At 56.6% G+C, this 19,532-nt stretch overlaps 1 protein-coding gene across 3 annotated transcripts; it reads right to left on the bottom strand.

Annotated features, from left to right (window-relative positions):
* Positions 1 to 7,296: 7,296 nt before the first annotated feature.
* Positions 7,297 to 15,900, bottom strand: AK1 (adenylate kinase 1). 3 transcript variants are annotated; one of them, XM_032306690.1, is made up of 8 exons: positions 15,773 to 15,900; positions 13,065 to 13,170; positions 12,885 to 12,925; positions 11,296 to 11,331; positions 10,978 to 11,141; positions 10,128 to 10,244; positions 7,786 to 7,977; positions 7,297 to 7,535 (listed from the first exon to the last, which is right to left on the bottom strand). In XM_032306690.1, exons 3-8 carry the CDS (start codon positions 12,889 to 12,891, stop codon positions 7,467 to 7,469), a joined length of 585 nt encoding a protein of 194 aa, XP_032162581.1. In that variant the 5' UTR covers positions 12,892 to 12,925; positions 13,065 to 13,170; positions 15,773 to 15,900; the 3' UTR covers positions 7,297 to 7,466. The 3 variants fall into 3 exon arrangements, with proteins under 3 accessions (XP_032162581.1, XP_032162580.1, XP_032162578.1); XM_032306689.1 differs by having other exon boundaries at positions 13,079 to 13,170; XM_032306687.1 differs by lacking the exons at positions 12,885 to 12,925; positions 13,065 to 13,170; positions 15,773 to 15,900 and adding an exon at positions 11,637 to 11,784.
* Between the last annotated feature and the right edge of the window lie 3,632 nt (positions 15,901 to 19,532).

Raw genomic sequence — 19,532 nt, 5'->3', positions numbered from 1 at the left:
GTGTCACAGGGTAAGGGGAATCCAGGGCCAGAGCAGGAACCCCATGGGAGGCTTGCCCCAAAACTTCCTCCTTCCCACTTCCCCCCAGGCTGCACAATCCATCCCCAGGCACGTTCTAAACCAGACCCACTGGATTCTCTAGAAAGCAGGAGAAGCTACAGGCAGACCCATGGAAGAACTTTCAGGAAACTTCCAGGGGATAGAAAGACCTACAGGCAGTTGAAGGAGGGCCTGGAACCCTGACTCCGGAGACCTTGTGGCGGATGGAAGAGACTGGGACCCCCCCAGCTGTGGAGACGAGGTCACCTGCCCCCGCCCCCGACACCCTAGCCTGTGTGAGGTCCTGCTGTGTGAGTCTCTCCACTGACTAGACGCCCCTCGAGGGGGACTTTGACACGTCTGCACCGCTGCGGCCCCAGCACAGAGCCCAGGACGCTTCCCGCCTTAAGATCTATTTATTGAAAGCACGAAATACCCAAGAAGATAAGGCAGGGGTGGGGGCCATGGAGGTCACAGGGCAACTGAGGTACAAAGAAGCAGGTCTTACTCCTCTTCCCCAGTAGAAGAGACCAGTCCTCCACTGGGTCGCCTGTCCCTGGGAAGCTTGATGGTCATATCGTCTCACAGCAGGGGACAGACCTTGGGTTAGCCATCTTCCATCTCCATCTCGATGGACACGTCTACGGCGTCTCATCCCCCTCAGCCCTGCACAGATCACAGGGAGTGGGGGGGGGGGGGAAGGGGTTTCATTTCTCTGGGTCTTTCCCTGCAGAATCAGTGCAAATCAGTAGCCTCCCTCCACTGAAGGCCACAGTCCTGACCAGGCCCTCTCCGGGTCAAGGGTGGTCATGGCCCACACGGCTCTCCCTTGTGGTTTCCCCAACACCGCACCCCCCCCCCCTTCGTCCACACCTGGGTAAACAGATCCTTCATTAAATTCTCAAATTATCCCAATGGAGCGTGCCATCTGTTTCCTGCTGGGGCTCTGACTGATACAAATGTTTTCAGGTGCCGCCTCGCCACACGCCAAGGAGACATGTGGCCCATGGCCAGGTCCCTGTGCCACGACCCCACAGTGGGCAGGTGCACAAATTCTGCTCCTTCCTCCTCCTGACTGGCTGGGAAGGCCAGGGCTGCAGGAAGGGACAGAGCACGTCTACCCTGGCCACTAGCCACAGGAGGAATTTTAGGCAGTCCCCGGGGAGCCCCCCAGGCGGCTGTCTGTCTCCAGCACCGGCCTGGAGCCAAGGGCTGCTGAGGACATCAGGGCCAAACCCACAAGGACAACGGAGAAAGTGGATACATGGGGCCGAGAGCACGAGAGTGGGAGCCAGGGTATCCAGGCTGTGTCTCAGACAGCCTTAGGCGAGACCTTCCTACGTGCTGGATCTCATTTTTCTCCATCGGCACCATGGGAGGACAGCCTGCTGGCCTGGAGAAGCTTGAAGCCCAGGAAAAGAATCGGAATCACTTCACCATTGACAAGCTTGTCCAGCCCCGTGCCAGGTGCCAACTTACAGCCACCTACTGGGCTGAGACTGTCATGGGTCCGTTTTACAGTGCAAGAAACTGAGACTCAAGGGTGCACGACAACAGGTCTGGGGGAGAAGCAGAGGGTAATTCAGGTCTGGCCCGTATTTCCTCCTTTAGCTTCCAGAACATTCCGTGTTGTTGTTCTTCCCACCTCCCTGGTCACCTTATCGGCCTCCTTACTCATTCCTCCTCATCCTCCCAGGCTTGACCCCTGGGCCTCTTCCCTTCTCTGTTTACCCTCATACCCAGGTCAGGTTTTCGCAAACCTTTGGGACCATGACCTTGTGTCCCAGCATGAACCTGGGACTCAGGCTCAAACAATCACAGTGTTTTGTGAACACATATGCCCTTACGATGTGTATCCATCTTGTCTCATTTCCTTTCAAATACGGATCACAAGCCGCTCTATCGGTTTCATCACCCACGGCGGGTCTCAGCCATAAAATATGACGCCTTAGCTCCCTGCTACTCCAAATGTGGTCTTAGCATCTCCGGAGAGCTTCTCTCCGGCCCTGCCCCAGACCTGCTGACTCAGAACCTGCATTTTATCAAGATCCCCAGGGCATCCGTGTGCACATTAATTTTGACAAGTGCTGTTCTGGGTGACCTCATCCAGACAAATGGCTTTAAGTGCCATCTATGGATACTGATGGCTCCCAGCTTTCTACTCTCCCCCTGATTCCAGGCTCCTGGGTGTAACATAAGCAGCTCAGGCTTCATGGGACCTGCACCACGTTCTGTCCCTTCTGTGCCAACTGCTCCCACCTCAGTGTCTCCTTCTCAGACCGTGACAGATCCCTCCTCTCATCGCTCAAGCCTTGAGGTTGACCTTGACTCCCATACCCCTCCTCCAATCTACACAGAATCTTGTCAGCGGCTTTCCAAGTTTTCCAGTGTTTGTGGGGTTCCCACCCACCGCCCAGCTACCACCCTGGTCACCAGCAGCACCCCCTAGAATATTGTGGTCACCTCCTTAGGGAGTTCCCTTGCTGCCACCCTTCTCCCAGCCCATTCGGCACACAGTAAAGGGGGGTGGCTGTTGAAGTTAAGCCAAGTTTCATCCCTCCTGCTCAGCACCTATCTTGGGTCAACATCTTGTTCGGTATAAAAGCCAAAGCCCCTCAAATGGCCAGTGAGGCTTCCCCTGTCCCCTCTCCAACCTCGTCTTTTGCTCTGCTCCCCCTTGCTCCCCACACTACAGCCACACTGGCCTCCTCGCTGTTCCTAGAATGTGCCAAGTCCAAACTCACCTCAGGGCCTTTGCACTTGCTATTCCCACTTCCTGAAACACTCTCCCCCTAGATAACCACAGGGCTTTAAGTCACCATGCAAAGTCGCAGGGTCAGTGAGGACTTGGCTGACCATTGCATTTAAAATAGACCCCTCCCCACACCACCAATTGGTCTCCATCTGACACATTCTATATAGTTTTTTTTTTTTTTTTTTTGGTCTGTCTCCCTCTCTAGAACAGAAGTTCCATGAGGACAAAGATCCTGCTTTGCTGCCCCAACCCCATCACTTCAAACAGCACCTGGCCTGTGAGAGGTGTTTGAGAATTCGGTCAGTATAAATGTTAGCAGCTCAAGCTTGCACAGGCTGTGATTCTGAGGCCTCAGAGTGTGGGCGTTGGAGGCATGCTAAGCCAAGGACAGGGCCTCTGATGAGAGGGATTGATTCCCCAAGGGGGCCTGGTGGTCACCAGATCAGTGGTCCCGCCAGGCTCTGCTCTGTTCTAGAAGAGAGAAGTCCTTCAGAGTCTCCTTGTTCCCCAAGGACAGGTCTAGGTACCCGCTGCCTCCCAAATGTTGGCCTTTTTGCTGAAACCCACTCCCCAAGGTGCAAAGAACCCATGAGGACCACCCAGGAGACACAAGAATTCCACTGGGTTAGGATTCTAGAACCTCTATGTTGTAAGGCTCGAAGTTCATAGAAAGAAAGCTGAGGCCTGCAAAGAGGAGAGACTCGCCCAGCACCCCATGAACCATGGAGGGCAACAGTGGCAGGGAGACCCTGCACTAGAACCCTAGGAAGAGGGCAGAAGCTGGAGAGGGAGGTGAGGGTCTAGTCCCGTGCCCCTGCCTTGCTGTGTGGCCTGAGGCAAGTCACACAACCTCTCTGGGTCAGCTTTACCCGTGAGGAAGCCCTGTGCTCACAGTCTGCACATGCGCAGTAGGGCCCTGGCCCGCACCCCTCAGAAGCCCCCCCACTGCGGAGCCGCCAGGCCTTCCTGTTTACTCGAGGCCCCTCTCCAGGCTGGGAGGCGGCAGCCTTGGCCTTCTCTGCTCCCTGCTTCCTTCCTCTCCCACTTCAGCGCCTCCGGCCAGGCCCTCAGGGCCCTCGAGGCCAAGACTTAGGGGCGCAGTCCGTTGGGGGGGCATCTGAGGCCACCACCCCCGCAGAGCACTCTCTCTCTCTCTCTCAGACCCTGAAGTCTCTGGCTGGTCAGAATGTTCCGGCAACTTTGGGATTAGCCTTTGCCTGGAGCATCGCTAGAGACGTCAAGAGTTTGACAATTGCGATGGGCTCCTGCCTGGTCCCAATGCCACGCCCACCTCCCAGCCCACACAAGCAAGCGAGGGGAGGAGCGGGCGTTGGCTGACCCCAGAGACTCCCCCTCCTCCCCACTCCCAGAAGCCAGGCATCTGCTGAGCGGGCTCTCCCTGAGCTACCCAAAGTGTGGGCCGGGGACCAGCAGCCCAGCCTCGGCGGCCAGGGCAGCTCTGCTGAAGCAGCATCAGCTTTTTACGCAGGCCTTGCGTGCCCTGGTAGGCCGGACACGCCGCAGCTCTGGCCCCCTGCCTGGGTTTAAAGGCCTTCCTGAGCCTCATTTCTTAGGTGTTCTTGCCCCACAGGCTAAGCCTGAATCCATGAAGCCTTTACAAATAACTTCCAGTTCACAAGAAATTTAGAGGAGACAGGAGCAAGTTGGACGGCACCAGGAGGAGCAAAGGGTGAATCTGGAAGTTTTCTGCAAGACAGCTGTCACAACAAAGATTCTAAGGTTGAAAGAGATCTGACAGATACCGCAACCCCGGGCGGGGGGGGGGGGGGGGGGGGGGGGGTGGTGGGGGGGGGGTGGTGGTGGCTATGATCCTGGGTTGTACCCTGATTTGAACAAAGACACATTTGGGGGACAATTGGGCAAAATTGCCTGTGGGCTGATTATTATAAATTATGAAATTAGTGTTTAACTTAGTGTTACAGAAACTCTGAGTTGTGGTTTTGAAGGAAGGTGTCCTTATTTCGTAGAATCCTACTTGAGGGGTGAAGTTTTTTTCTTCATATCTGTAATCTACTGTAAATACTTGGTCAAGACCAAAACAATAATGAAGGACATACAGGGAAATGACAGCAGTTACTAAATGTTGGCTGATGGGGGTTCATTCTATTATTTCCTCTAATTTCAGTTTGAAATTTTTCATTAAAGTTTAGGCTCTCATTAAAGAAACTTTCTTCTTGGGGCGCCTGGGTGGCTCAGTGGGTTAAGCCGCTGCCTTCGGCTCAGGTCATGATCTCAGGGTCCTGGGATCGAGTCCCGCATCGGGCTCTCTGCTCAGCAGGGAGCCTGCTTCCTTCTCTCTCTCTCTGCCTGCCTCTCTGCCTACCTGTGATCTCTGTCTGTCAAATAAATAAATAAAATCTTTTTTAAAAAAAAAAAAGAAACTTTCTTCTTTTATTTCTTTTTAAGTTGAGAGAGAGAGAGTATGGTGGGGGGAGTGGGGGAAATGTGGAGAGGCAGAGGGAGAGGGAAAGAGAGAGAGAATCCTCAAGCAGGCTCCCCACTGAGTGCTGAGCCTGAAGCAAGGCCCTGAGATCATGACCTGAGCCGAGATCAAGATTCAGATGCTTAACCCACTGAGCCACCCAGGTGGCCTGCCCCCCATCGCCCCAAGAAAAACAGTCTTTCCGAACCTCCCTTTGCCCTTAGGAAAGAGACTAGATACTTGGTTCGGCACTCAAGGCCCCACAAATCTGGCCCCTCTAGGCTTGTCTCTTGTTCCTGCACCCCTCTCACCTGTATTCTATCCAACAGGCCTCTGTGGCTCTGCAGAGCTGTTCCCTCGACCCTTCCATGACCTCTGTCACGGTGAAGTGAACTCCTAGGCCTCTCTCCAGAGCTCCACCTCAAGGAACCGGCTGCACGAAGGAGACCCTAGAAGGAAGGTCTGTGATGGCAAGGATGGGGTGGAGGTTACGGGACCTTTTACATTTCTGTGTTTCAGTTGTTTTTTGCTTTTTCAAGTTTCCAACTTGTATATTTAAGTGGACAAGGTGATTCTGTGGCGAACAGGAGTTTGGGTCAGCCTTAGGTTCTCGTTAAACTGGGACACACCTGAAATGATGATGCTATAATTGAAAAAAAAATAAGGATTATGAAGATACTCTTGTCAGGTGATTTCTCCCACTCTATGGTCTTTGGCGTGTCTTCCCTGCTTGTCCTCACGCTGGTCTGGACAACTCTGAGCTGGAAGGTGTGTGTGTGTGTGTGTGTGTGTGTGCACGCGCGCGTTAGCCTGCTTAGACGGAGGTGACACAGAGACCCAGAGGTGGAAGGTCACAGAGCCATTGAGACTCCCCAGCACACCCCAGCTGGCCTGGGGAACAGAGACCAGGGGCAGAGGCCTTACCCGTGCACCCACCCAGCCCGCAATGCCCCCACGATGCCTGCCTTCTCCTATCTCCCCTGTGCTCTCACTTACTTGTTCTGTGTTCTTCTTTCAATAGACTCACTTTTATAACTTAAATATGTTTATTTTAAAGGAAACTTTAAATAACTAATGTAGATGGAAAACCAGCCACACTTGCTGTAAATGAAGGGGGACATAGCTTGGGCACAATCAGCCCCTTGTGGGGTCTTGTTCCAGCCAGGTGTGGCTGCCGAAGGTCCTCCTGGCTCTAAAGGGAGTCAGCTGGGGCTGGGACAGGTGTTAAGGACACATGAGCACCAAGTTGAGCCTTTTGCGGTGATGAGGTCACAGTGGAAGAACGGGAAAGGCAAGATGGTTCTCCCCCGGGGATCCTGGGGCACCCTCCCCAAAGCACCCCAGCCCTGCTCATGTCCAAGGCTTCTCTGGTCTCAGCTCCCACGGCCACAGTGACTGCTGGCCTCACACCCCCGTTCAGCATGTTCTCGTCCTCACATTGAGGAGTGGGGGCTGTAGGGGGCATAGACCCTGACTCAGATTTGGAAATGGGCTCAGACAAGGCAGCTGGTGACCTGTCCAGGGACGTATTGTGGGAGGTCTTCCACATCTCACCTCCTCAGGGAGGGAGTCTGACTAATCTCGATGCCCTTGCCAGACCCTCAGAGTTTCTTGTACCCAGAAGCCAACTCTTTGCCCACCCAGAGAGCTCATGTGTGCCCTCCCGTTGCCCAGGAAGCCCCCCCCACCGCCGCCAACCCAGCCCATGACCTTGCTGCACACAGGTCCCAGTGGCATGAAGCACAGAAAACATGCTCAGAGCAATGAGGGTTCAGGGCCAAGGCTGCCCAGCGAGGATTGGGAGGAACCCAGGTCGGGGCTCGGCTGTGCCTGACCGTTAGTCCCCAAGAGCAAGCATCCTGCCTCAGTCACCCTGGAGCCCCAGGCGTGGCATGGCCTGGGTGAGGAAGGGCCCTGAGTCTTCCCGTGGTGCTAGGGAAAGGCAGCTGGCCAAGGTGGGCTGAGGGGCCCGAGGAGGACTGGGAGGGTGAGGGGCTGGGAGAGGCCATAGCACGTGGATCAACTCCAGTGAAAGCAAAGAAAAAGGAATAAAACCGAATGTCCTTGGAAATTCCTTTAGTGGTTGGCTGTCCACGAAAACAGGATAAAGTGGCTTCCTCTGTCTGCAGTCCAGCCGGGCAGGGTGGAGGCGCTGAGCTCCGGCTGGGGACAGCCTCAGTCAGGACAGGGGTGGGGCGGGGCTCGGCCGGGGAAGGGGCTCCAGGGCTGCTACTTGAGGGCGTCCAGGTGGGTGCAGACTTGGGAGAAGACACTGTCCACGGAGCCCTCGGCATTGACCTGTGGGGACACGGCCGGAAGGGCGGAGATGATGGGGAGGGCCGGCTGGGCCCCGCGGAGACACGGGCTCACTTCTCCAGAGACCTGGCCTTGCTCTCTAAGCCCAGCCACAGGTACCACAGCCAATCACTGAGCCAGTGGGGAAACCAAGGCCTGGAGAGGAGGGCTGACCTAAGGTCACTGGAATTTTGGCCACCCCTGGCAAAAACCCCAGTTTCCTAGGGCGACCCACGGCCTGCAGGGGGCGCACCTTGCGTACGATACCGCGTTTCTCATAAAAGGCGATGACAGGCTCTGTGGCCTTGTAGTAGGTCTCTAGCCGCTTCTTGATGGTCTCCTCGTTGTCATCCACTCGCCCGCTGGTCTCTCCGCGCTTCAGGAGCCGCTGGGTCATGGTCTCAGGGCCTGCGTCCACATACAGCAGCAGCGTGGGCTGTCCGATCTGCGGGCGGAGGGCACTCGTAGGAGCCCCATTCCTGCCCCACTGGGGCCACCTCCTTCCCCTCCTCCCCCGTCAGAAGCCCCACCTGAGACCCACTCAGACCTCCAAGCCCTTCCCCAAGGCAGCCCGAGGGACCTTCCAGAAGCTGCTCCCCTGCTCCCCACGTCTCCCCTGGCTCCCCCGTGCCCTCAGAAGAGGGCTTCCCGCCCTCCTCCTCTCGTGTTTCCCACTCCTTCGCTCTCCTTCCTTCGGCCACCCTGACTGTAGTCGGGGCTCTCGTCAGCCTCCTCCCATGCCAGGCCTTTGCTCATGCCAGGAACCCTTACCCTCAATACCAAGTGCTGGCCTTCGGATTCGGACAAAAATCTCATTCCTCTGGGGCAGTCTTCCCAGATGCCACCCCCACCGCCATCCCCAGCGACCTCCAACACCCTCTTCAGTGCCCTCTCCCTATCTTCGCCCAGAATATGTCAGGAGGCCTCTGGTTATTTACTCGCTGTCCCTCTCCCCAGCCAGGCTAGGAGCCCCTGACGGCAGCGAGACACCTGTCTGACACAGCGGGGCTGGACCAGAACCTGACAAGGTGGGATGGCGGGCTGCTGAGCCCGGCGCGGGGGCGGGTGGTTCCGAACACTGTCCGTGTCATTGGAATGAAGGTTTCCTCCACCGCAAAGGGCGAGAAGGAACAAGGCTGACCTGTCCTCCTTCCACGAGGCCCTGATGCCCCCTGGTGTCCAGATCTGAGAAGACCAGATGCCTGGACCCCTGGAGGCCATGGCGGGTCTGGGCCCTGTGCTGGGTCCACTGCCCTCCGTGGAGCCCACAACAGCCCCGGGAGGGAAGGAGACTTTTAATAATCTCATTTTCCAGATGTGGCCCTGAGGGTTGGAGGCGATGTCACACAGCTGGTACGTGTGGGTCATGACAGTACGTGCTTTGAGGCTGCCCAGCACCTGACCACAGTGTCCATGGCCCAGACCACTTCTGTTTCAAAGACAGAGAAACTGAGGCCCAGAGCAGGGTAGAAGCTTTCTTGAGGTCCTGCAGGCACTTCAAGGTTGGAACATGGAATATCCTACCTCTGGATGAGGCTCAAAGCTACGGGAGCCCAACGACAGCCCCAGCCTCACAGGCTTGGGAAGGGAGGGTTGGGGGGTCTGGTTCCACCCCAGCCCATTGGGATGCCTGGTCCTCCCCACGAGGTTCGGAAGGAGTTCCTCCGCCAAGAAGCCCTCCTGGAGTCAGCCCTACCCCTTGCTGCACCCCTCCTCCCTGCAGCCCTGTTTCCCTAGTATGACCTGTGACCCCAGAGGATCGGAGCTGTGTGTGTGTGTGTGTGTGTGTGTTCACACGTGCACATCCCTGTGTATAAGTGTGTGATGTCCACAGGCGTGCATTGCATGAGTGTGTATATGTGCATTGCCAGATGTGTATGCACATGTGTGTGCTTTGTATGTGCGGACATATACATGTGCTTGTATGCCTACGTGCGTGTGTTTGGGAAAGCTGCCCCCTGCCTGGCCTTCCTGCTGGGCGTCTGTTTCAGGCAGCTAGGAGCCAGCATCTTGAGGTCTACTTTTCCAGCCAGACTCCCCGTGGCCCGTGGAAGGAGACTGGACTCCCCGGCCTCGAGGCCTCCAGCTAGGCCTGAACCCCCTCTGCCACATCAGTCCTGGTTGCCATGCCCCCTAGATTCTGTTCTCCCCACACCAACCTGACCTTTCCAGTCCTGTCCGTCCTGCTCCCTTTGGCTACAGGTTTCAAGGTGCCAAGCCCCACTTTGGAAGGCTACATTCTCTCTAATCGCATTCTGCTCCTTAAGCTGCCAACGGTGCCCTCCCCCCATTTTGCAAATGGGGACACTGATGAGGTTCAAGGAGGCAGAATGATTGGCCCAAGGTCTGTTGAGCTAGAACCTGAGCCCAGGTTTGTGAGCTCCCCAGCCTGTGCTTTGTCTCCTTCTAGACTTTTCTTTTAGACTTCTAGGAAGACTTCTGCAAACTCTTCCCCAGTGTTCCTCCTTACCCCTCCCCCACCCCAACCCACAATCAGTCTCTTTCTCTCTGCCCAAAACTCTGGCCATCACAGCAGCCTCTGCCTGGCCACCCCACACCCCAGCCCCCATATGCACCCAGCGGGTTGTACCTTACCCTCCGCTCAAACTCCTCTCCCTGCTGTACCTCCCGAGGGTAGCCATCGATCAGGAAGCCTTTGGAGGTATCTACCTTGGCCACCATGGCATCTCGAAGCATGTCCAATACTGTCTCCTGGGGGCACAGGCAAAGATGGAGGGGTCGTGAGCTCCTCTCTGCACTCCTTCTTCCAGGCCTCTGCCCTAACAAAGGTGTTCTAAACAAGCCTCCCTCTCCAGGAAGCCTCCTTTGAATGTGAAGACTTGACCGGGTTGATGAAGCCCTTCATCCATCCATCCATTCATTCAGTAAGACTGACTCAGACCCTCCTCCCAGCCAGCTCCAGTCCAGGGCCCTGAGGACACCACTGGGAACAAAGCAGACCTTCCTCAAGCAGCTCACGTGCCATGAGGTTAATTTAGCAATTTCCAAGCATGACAGGTTGAATGGGCCAAGAAGGAGGCCTGCTGGAGCTATAAAATGGTGGGGAGGGGGGATCTGAGCTCAGATCTGTGGAGCCAGGGAGGTCTGAGCTGAGGAGGAAAGAACATTCCAGGCAGGAAGAATCTGATGAGATTGACAGGACCGAAAGGCCAGAGCAGCTGGAAGGTAACTGCAGGGGTGGTGGCGGGCGGGGGGTGGGGGAGTTGAGTGCGTGGTGTGAGGCTGAAGGGATCAGCAGGGGCAGGGGTCCTAGAAGCTCCAGGAGCTTCTAGAAGGAATTCCCTGCCCAGGGAAATGGGGACCAGAGCCAGGGGTATTTGGAGCCAGGGAGGTTCAAGGCAGCCCTTCCAGGGCATCATGGGTTTGCTGGTGGGGGAGCCCCCTTGGGGCCACCACTATCTCCCATCCCACCGGGTCCACTCACCAGTGGCACCAGCTGCCCCTTCTCCATGATCTCCGACAGCATCTTGCCCCTGGCCGAGCCAGAGCCGACCTCGGCCCGCAGGAGGTCCCCGGTGGAGAGGTGGGTGTAGCCGTACTTCTGGACAATCTTCTCACACTGGGTGCCCTTCCCCGAGCCGGGCCCTCCTGCAAGCGCCCACCCATTCAGAAACCCCGTGAGCCGCCGCCGCTGGCCTGCGGAGGAGGGCAGAGCCCCGGGGGCAGCCCCAGCCCCAGGCTCCCAGCAGCGCCTGTGGAGAGCCTCCCTGCTGGCTGCCCGGCCCGCCTGCCTCGGACTCACCAACCACAAAGATGATCTTGGTTTTCTTCAGCTTCTCTGGGGGACAGAAAAGGGGGGCAGAGTTCAGGGACTCGCTTGACAAAGACCTGAAGCCCCCTCTGTGGCCCCCAGCCAGTGCCGGGGGGCCTCACAGCGGGAGACCCAGCTCAGGCTCCTGCCGGAGCAACCAGAGACAGGCTGAGTCCAGCTCAGCAGTCAGGGCGGAGAGGCTGTTCCAGGCAAAGGCCTGGGGACGCCAGACTCGGCCCAGGCTGAGGACAACTCTAAGGGGGCTCGGATGCCAACCCTCACAGACCCTTCCCCGGCAGGGGGTGGGTGGCCACTGGGCAGCAGCGGGTCACCTTTGGCCTTTGAGTCTTCCGTGGTGTGGCGGGTTCCCGAGCAGCAGGCCCCCATGGTCCCGTTCTCCCGTGTCCCCTACCCTTCCTCTCCCAGCCCCCGGGGCCTGCCCATTGCCCGCCTTCCCTGGGCAGTACGAGTACAGAGTTGGCAACCACAACATATGTTGCCCTGGAGACAGTTGCCAGGGAAAAGGGCTGCGGTGGGCACGGAGAGCCCTCGCCCAGAGAGAGAGGCAAACTCCTGCTCCAGCCTCGGCCTTGCCCGCCCTCAGAACTCAGCAAGACCACAGCCTCACCGCGCAAGGGAAACTGAGGCCGAGGGAGGCAGGGGCCTGCTCTGAGGATGCCAAACCTACAACTGGAACCCGGGCCCTCTTCCCAGGCTGCCCAGCCTTCCCTTCTTCTCAGGGAAGTAGGCCCTCCTGGTGTCACCTTAGAGGAGTCCCCACTTCTCTCCGGCTCTCTGTTCCTCCCCACTGAGCAAGGCTTGGCAGCTCCCAGGGGCCCTGTGGGCTGGAGGCCTACAGGAGCTGTCAGAGGAACAGCTTCTCCTGCGGGCTCCCATCCACGGCCTGCCCAGTGTCTTGTACGACGTGGAGGTGGGGGAGCCCACAGCCCAGGGGCTGCTGGTTTTGGGGGCCCAAGCGGTAGAAGGGCGACTGCCGGCTCAGAGAGCAGCTGCAGGCTCCTTTAAGAGCGGCCCAGGCAGAGGCACAAGGCCAAGGACTGGGCGGTGATACTTCCAGGAGGCGGGCCAGCCAGGCTCTCTGCTGACCACACGCCTCCCTCCAGGTCTGGGCCCAAAGCAGGCCAGGAGGGCCCAAGCTAACCTCAAGACCCACCCCCCTCTGGACCACAGAGAAACTGAGTCCCACAGAGGGGTTGGACCTTGCCTCATCCTCGTTAGGCTTGGCATTTACACACTTGGGGCCTCTCCCCAGGGCTAGCCTCCCCTTGCCAGCACCCACCCTTTCTAGAAAGAGGCAGGGATTCAGCTCTATAAATACCAGCGTAGGAGGTGAGTTCTGGGGCCCTCAGGAGCCTCAAGGAGGCCTCCTCGCTTCTAAAATTAATTGTGGAGCTGGCAGATCCCGTGAGACACCCGAGGAGGGTGCTGGAGGCTCCCAGACAGGCCCCTCTGGCAGCCCCTCCTCCAACCCTTCCCAGAAGGTCTCCTGAAAGTGCAACCCCTTAAGAGACGGGCACACTGAGGCCCAGGCAGCGAACAGCAAAGAAGAGCCTTGGTACCTTCCATCCTGCTGAGGTCCTGGGAGCCGAGTTAGCACACACTGCAAGACAAGGGCACAAGTGGGGCAGGTGAGGGCCTTCCCTGCCCCCTGCCCCCCCTTCTGCCCAGCCACGCGGTATGTGCCAGGCCCTGAGGCTCCCAAGGGTACAGGGCAGGGAGGGCCCCGAAGGTTGAGTGACCTTGGGAAAGTCACCTTTCCTCAGTGTACTTCCGCTGATACAAAAGGGCAGCAATGCCCTCCTGTCCACCTCTTCCCGCCGGAGGAGCCAGGTGGTGAGGACAATCCTGAGGGACAGAAACAGTGGCGTCAGCAATGGCTGAGCTGCTCCCCTTGCAAGTCCCAGAAAACAGGCGTCTGCCCAGCACCTTGGAGACGCTCCCCAGGGCTGGGAGGAAAGTTCCATGGAGGCTGGAGGCGGGAAGAGGGACTTGAGCTTCGTCCTCAGCCAGGAGGGGGTTGGGACAAGGATGCTCAAAGGGACACAGAGGCCTGAGGGGGAGGAAGCTGCAGGAGCTACTCAAGGGACATGACGCTGTACAGTTTTCACGCGGGGAGGGTCCCCAGCCTCTCACCCCTTGACATGACCCCTGTCCCCTCATCCCCTTGAGGATCTCGCTCTACCACCCCCTTCAGATGTGAGTGAACCCCACCTCCTCCCGGGAACCCTACTGCTTCAACCTTTCCTTCCACCTAGAATTGTCACCTCCACACCCACCTGCCCTCCCCAGAGCCACCCAGGACCATCCCAGGCACTCTTGCCTTGACTCTTGATGCCCAGCCCTCGGGCGGCATTCACCCTGCCTCACATGCCCCCAACCCCAGGCCCCTCACTCTACCCTCACGATGCTGGCTTCAGGTCCCCAGGACCCCTGTCTCTCCCCAGCCACCTCCAGCCTCCCTCCTCAGCCCCATAAGTCTACAATCCCTAGAGGGGCCTGGAATCCCCATAGAACTTCCCATGCCCCCAGTTCCACACCCTGTTGCCCAGCCAGAGACCCCAGTCTCCGTGAACACCCTTCTCCCACACCCCACTTCCCCCCTGCACACACACATCCCCACTGTCTCTCCGGCCTGTGGGCTCACCACCACTTCTTTGTTGCAAGCAGGGCACCTGGCCACTGCCCCAGCCTCCCATGGGTCTCCCAAACTCCATATCCCAACAGGCAATCCGCAGGATTCTCTCCAATAAGCATCAGACCACATCACTCACCTGCTTAAAACCCTTCCACACGTGGCCCCTTAGCTCCCAAGATAAAGCCTGAGCCCCTAACATGGATGGCAGAGTCCAACAGCCTGGCCCCTTCCCCCCTCTGCAGCCTTAACAGCCATCACTTGAACTGCTTGGAGCCTCCTCACCCACCATGACCGTGTCCCACCTGCGGGCCCTGGCTTCTGTTGTTGCACCTGATGCCTGCCTTTCCCCAGGTGCTGCTGGCTAGGACTTGGTTCAGGCGTCACCTCCTTCAGGAAGTCTTCCTGGACTCTGCCCTCCCTCCCACACTGGCAGGTGCCTCCTTTGAACGCCCCCAGCGTCACACACACCACACGGTACTGGACCCCTCTGTTGTACGCCCAGCCTGTGTGTCCCGCTGCACTTGGCCTGGCCTCCGGCTGAGCACAGGGCTGGGGGCCTTGTGCCATGCTCACAGCCATCTTGGAAGGGTTCTGAGGCTTGGAGAGGACAAGAGACTTGCTCCAGAGCTCCGCTGGGGTCAACCTTGGGCTGCATCTTCTGTTGCTTTTAGGCCTGGCACCCAGTGGGTCTCTAAGCAGCTTTGCTGACTGTCCCGCTGCTCGTGGGGCATGAGTTATAGCCTCTTTCCTGCTGAGTGTGCTCAAGGAAGGGTAGGAGCGGCCAGTGCCCCAGGCAGCTGGTTAGGGAGGAGGAGGGTCCCCGGGCAGGGAGAGCCTGAGGTGACATCCTGCGGAGTGGCCTCCCACCCACCTTGCCCTGCCTCCTCCCAGTAACCTAAGTCCCTCTGTCCTGCTGGCACCTGCCACTTCCTTGGTCCAAAATAACTTGGGTCGTGAGGAGGCCTCACGGAGGCCAGGGGTCCAGGACGGAGTTGGGTTACCAGCTCAGCACCCAGGCCTTATAAGGCCCCTGGGTCCAGGCTGCAGCAACTCCTCTTGTGACCGGGGGGTCTGCCCAGGGGCCCGGGGAACTGAGGCCCAGAGCAACAATCACTTAAGGGTTCATCACTCAGCTGTGTGACCTTGGGCTGCTGGTGGCCCCTCTCTGGGCCTGCAGCTGGTGGGCCTGCAGCTGGTGGCCCCTCTCTGGGCCCCTCTCCAGGCGCTGTCCTGCTGAGGCTGGAGAGTCCTGAGTGGATGTCTGAGCAGTGCTCAGAAAAAAGTCCCAAGTGTTGGCCCCGGGGCTCCCTGAGAGCCCCTTTCCTTTCAGGAGGCTGGGCCAGGGGGGCCAAACAACCAGGGGGCTTCCTGTCCCCCCAGCACTCAAAATGACATGGCAGGATAGCTCCTCCAATCTCATAGGTGGCCCCCACCAGGTCCTCCAGGCAGGGCGTCAGGCCACAGCCCCCTTCCCTGGGCCCCAGCTGGGACGTGCCAAGGGCAGGGACCTGGAGCCCCAGCACCAGGAGTGCCAGCCTGGACAAAAGGGTGACTGTCTAGGACGCTAGGAGGGGCTGCAACACACATCCCTGGACTCGGGCACGCACAGGGTGGCAAAAATTAGCCGGAGCAGAGCCTGGGAAGAACAGACAGGCGGATCCACACGATCACAACCACCCATACAAACACACAGCCGCACAAACCCTAAGGATGCCCCAACACACACAGACCCGCGGCCCCAGGCGCGCGCCGCTCCCCATCCCCCGCAGAGGCGCCCCCCGCGCCCGGACATGCACGCGGGCACACACTGACCTGGGGGAGGGGTGCGGCGGGCGCCGGGGCCAGTGGTGCCCTGCCCGTCCTCGCCGGCCGCCCGCAAAGGCGACTATTTATAAGGCTGTCAGCAGCGCGCAGCATGCCGGGAGCCGGCGCTCCGCGAGGGCAGGGAGGGAGGGAAGGGGGGAGGGAGAGCAGACCGGGAGGGAGGGGGGCCTGGACCGGGTGAGCCCCGATGGGAAGCCAGAGCAAGGCCGCCGCTCCCCGCCCCCACCCCGGGCCGTGCATCCCCAGGTGGCTGGGCCTGCCCTGCCGGGTTTTCTCGGGCCTTGCCTGATCTCCCGCGTGCCCGCATCACAGCAGGGGGACAGGACCGCGTTTCCCTGTCTGACAGCTGGGGAAACTGAGACCCAGAGCGAAGAGGCCCTTTGCACAAAATCCCCCGGCAAATTGCTGGCAGACCAGAGAGGCCAGACCGCGGCGGGTGGATTCTGGGGGCTTTGCCAGACCAGTCCCCCGACCCCTCCTCAGGTCATGAGGGTCCCCTGGGCCGAGACCCACGCGGAACTCCTCCTCTCCTGTTAGAAGGACACTCAGTCCCAGAACGCCTCTGGGACTGAAAGTGTCTCAGGACTCTGAAGACCATCCAGGTACCCCTTTCCCGGCTAGTGGTTGTGCAGAAGATTTTTAAAAAATCAGCTCTGCCTCTATTAAACTGCCAGGCAGCCCCCAGGAGATGAGCCCAAGGTTGTGGGATATTCTTTTTTTTTTTTTTTTTTTTGATTAATTTATTTTTTTTAAGATTTTATTTATTCATTTGACAGACAGAGATCACAAGAAGGCGGAGAGGCAGGCAGAGAGGTGGAAGTAGGCTCCCTGCTAAGCAGAGAGCCCGATGCGGGGCTCGATGCGGGGCTCAATCTCAGGACCCCGGGATCATGACCTGAGCTGAAGGCAGAGGCCTTAACCCACTGAGCCACCCAGGCGCCCCGATGTGGGATGTTCTGAATGCTGAATAGGATGTGGGTACCCAGAATGGGGGGCGGGGGGTGACAATCCTGAAGAACAGAACAGCTCCCATGAATGAGCACTCCTGTGAAAGTGAGGGTCACACCTGTTAAATGGACATCCCCAGCCTGAACCTGCGTAGAACCTCTGACCGTGAAATCTTGTTGGGGAACAAAAACTTCATCTAATTTTTGACACAGGGACCTCTGAACTATTGAACTGGACAGGGGCATATGATGGAACACAGAGCTGCTGTACCCCCACTCTTTTTTTTTTTTTTTCCTACAGATTTTATTTATTTGACAGAGAGCAAGCAAAAGCAGGGGAAGCAGGAGAGGGAGAAACATGCCCCCGCCAAGCAGGGATCAGGCATCATGACCTGAGCCAAAGGCAGACGCTTCTCCCACTGAGACCCCCAGGTGCCCCTGAACTCCCATTCTGGATAAAAATTGGATATTTTCCTGGTAATTGTCATAATGTACTAGAAACCTGACACACCGTAAACTGTCATTCTCTCTTCCCATCACGATGTTTGGGAAACAATTTGTGTGGTCTTCCCAATACTTCCGCAATTTGCTAATGAAGACCCCTGGCTTTTACTCCTCAACGGGACATGATTGGGGTTGCTCCCCGAATTTGTGCTTCCAGAATTACAGCTCTCAGACCCCCATTTTGCATGGGCACAAAATGTGTGCAGATGGTTCTCCAGTGCCAGTGGGGCATGGCTGATAGGAGGGATGGTGGTACAGCCAGGCTGGGGGGAGGTAAGACTCTGCAGTTTTTGTTCATAAGAGAAAGGAAACCAGAGGTCTGTGCAGCCGGCTGCCCAAGCAAGAGAACTAGGCAAAGAGCCCAGTGAAAATAATTCTAAACATTCAGGGGCATGTGTGTATAAAATCTATTCCTATGGGTTTGGGGTGGGTTTTTTTTTTTTAACATCTCTGAAATCGTGTTGTCTTATAATCAAACCGATTGTATCTTTAAGACAATGAAATGAAGCAGAACAGAGGAGGTGGGGGTATGTACATGACCCCTTCAAGGAGCTGGGACTTTCACTTCTTACTCAGAGGCCGGCTGGCTGGCTTTCTTTCTAAAAATAAAACAAGCACCTATTACTTTATACATAAAACAATTTTAACACAGATGTACCTTGAGGACATGAGGCTAAGTGAAATAAGCCGGTCACAAAAAGATAAATATTGTATGATACTAGAATGCTCAAATTCATAGAAACAGAAAGAATGGCAACCAGGAGCTGGGTGGGGAAGGGGAAACTCAGAGTTGCTGTTTAATAGATTTAAACTTTCAGACACATGAGATGAGAAAGTTCTGGAGATGTTTTACAACAAGGTAAGTGTACTTAACACTCCCAAACTGTACACTTAAAAACGAGTAAGTAGTGAATTTTATGTGGTTTTTGCCACAATAAGAAATTTTACAACCTTAACAAATAGAAAATAAAAACAATTTTAAATATCTATTTTATTCTGCATTCTTGTCTCAGCCATGTTGAGGTCTCTGTGAAAAACACAATTTTGCTTTTTTTATAATTCTATTTGAGCAATTTGGAAGTTCAATGAGCTTTCCAGCCATCCAAATTTCTGTGAGAACCTGTTTTATTTTATTTGTGTATGACCTGTGGATTTTCCACCAATGCTGGGATATTAAAGTGTCAGGGTTTTTTCCCCTGGCTATAACCTGAAAAAAGGAGGCAGGGAGGAAGAAGTGGAGAGAAGGGAGAGGGGGAAGATTTTCTCTAGACTATTAACAGGGACTAGGACCCGCGATACCTTCTATCTTGTGTCATTTGAATGGTTTATGTTACTTTATAACATGAAAAAAAAAATACCTGGGACACCCAGGTGGCTGAGTCGGTTAGGTGTCTGCCTTTGGCTCAGGGTCCTGGGATGGAGCCTTGCTCTGGGCTCCCAGCACAGCGGGGGGTTTTCTTCTCCCTCTCCCTCTGCCCCTCACCCTGCTTGTGCTCAAATAAATCTTTTTTTTTTTTAATATTTATTTATTTGACAGACAGAGATCACAAGTAGGCAGAGAGACAGGCAGACAAAGAGAGGGGGAAGCAGGTTCCCAGCTGAGCAGACAGCCCGATGCGGGGCTGGATCCCAGGACCCTAGGACCACGACCTGAGCCGAAGACAGAGGCTCTAACCCACTGAGCCACCCAGACGCCCCGCAAATAAATCTTAAAAAACAAAACAAAACAAAAAAAACCCTAAAAACATATGAACTGAAACCTTCTTATTTTTATTTTCATTTTTAAAGGTTTTATTTATTCATTTGAGAGAGAGAGAGAAGTGAGTTGCAGAGGGGCAAGCAGACTCCCCGCTGAGCAGAGAGCCTGATGCAGGGCTCGATCCCAGGACTCTGGGATCATGACCTGAGCTGAGGTCAGAGGTTTAACCGACTGAGCCACCCAGGTGCCTGAAACCAGTTTTTTTAAATATTTAAAATATATTTTGGTGAAAGAAAGAATCCCAAGGCTTGAAGACAAGCCAGCTGGGGAGAGACTGACTGGGAGGCAGCGTCACTCTGAGGCTCGCAGCTGGAACCACGCACAGCCCAGCTGCCCCCTGTGGGTGCGGAGTTGAGCCCTGCAGGAAGCAGCTGGAGGCTACTTTAGGAAGCACGCGTCAGGTCTGCAGCTGCTGGGAGATGCCCCCAACCCAAGGAACGGGTGAGGGGTAGGAGCCTCAGAGAGGTAACTGGGAAAGGGATACACAGGGATATGGGGGGCTCCGAACCTGAAAGGAAGAGGTAGGTTTGGTCCTGGC

This window comes from Mustela erminea, chromosome 12, assembly GCF_009829155.1.
Source record: "Mustela erminea isolate mMusErm1 chromosome 12, mMusErm1.Pri, whole genome shotgun sequence".
Taxonomy (NCBI): domain Eukaryota; kingdom Metazoa; phylum Chordata; class Mammalia; order Carnivora; family Mustelidae; genus Mustela; species Mustela erminea.
The sequence above is the reverse complement of the archived record's forward strand: the minus strand, read 5'-3'. Positions and strand labels throughout refer to the sequence as shown.

What these genes read in the sequence shown, in the direction of transcription:
- AK1 (XM_032306687.1), bottom strand. Translation starts at nt 11,691, where the DNA reads ATGGGGGCCTGCTGCTCGGGAACCCGCCACACCACGGAAGACTCAAAG. An exon ending in AGGGGCAGCTGGTGCCACTG is followed by an intron (nt 10,245 to 10,977) that starts GTGAGTGGACCC and finishes CTGTGCCCCCAG; the next exon opens with GAGACAGTATTGGACATGCT. An exon ending in GAGAGGAGTTTGAGCGGAGG is followed by an intron (nt 7,978 to 10,127) that starts GTAAGGTACAAC and finishes CTCCGCCCGCAG; the next exon opens with ATCGGACAGCCCACGCTGCT.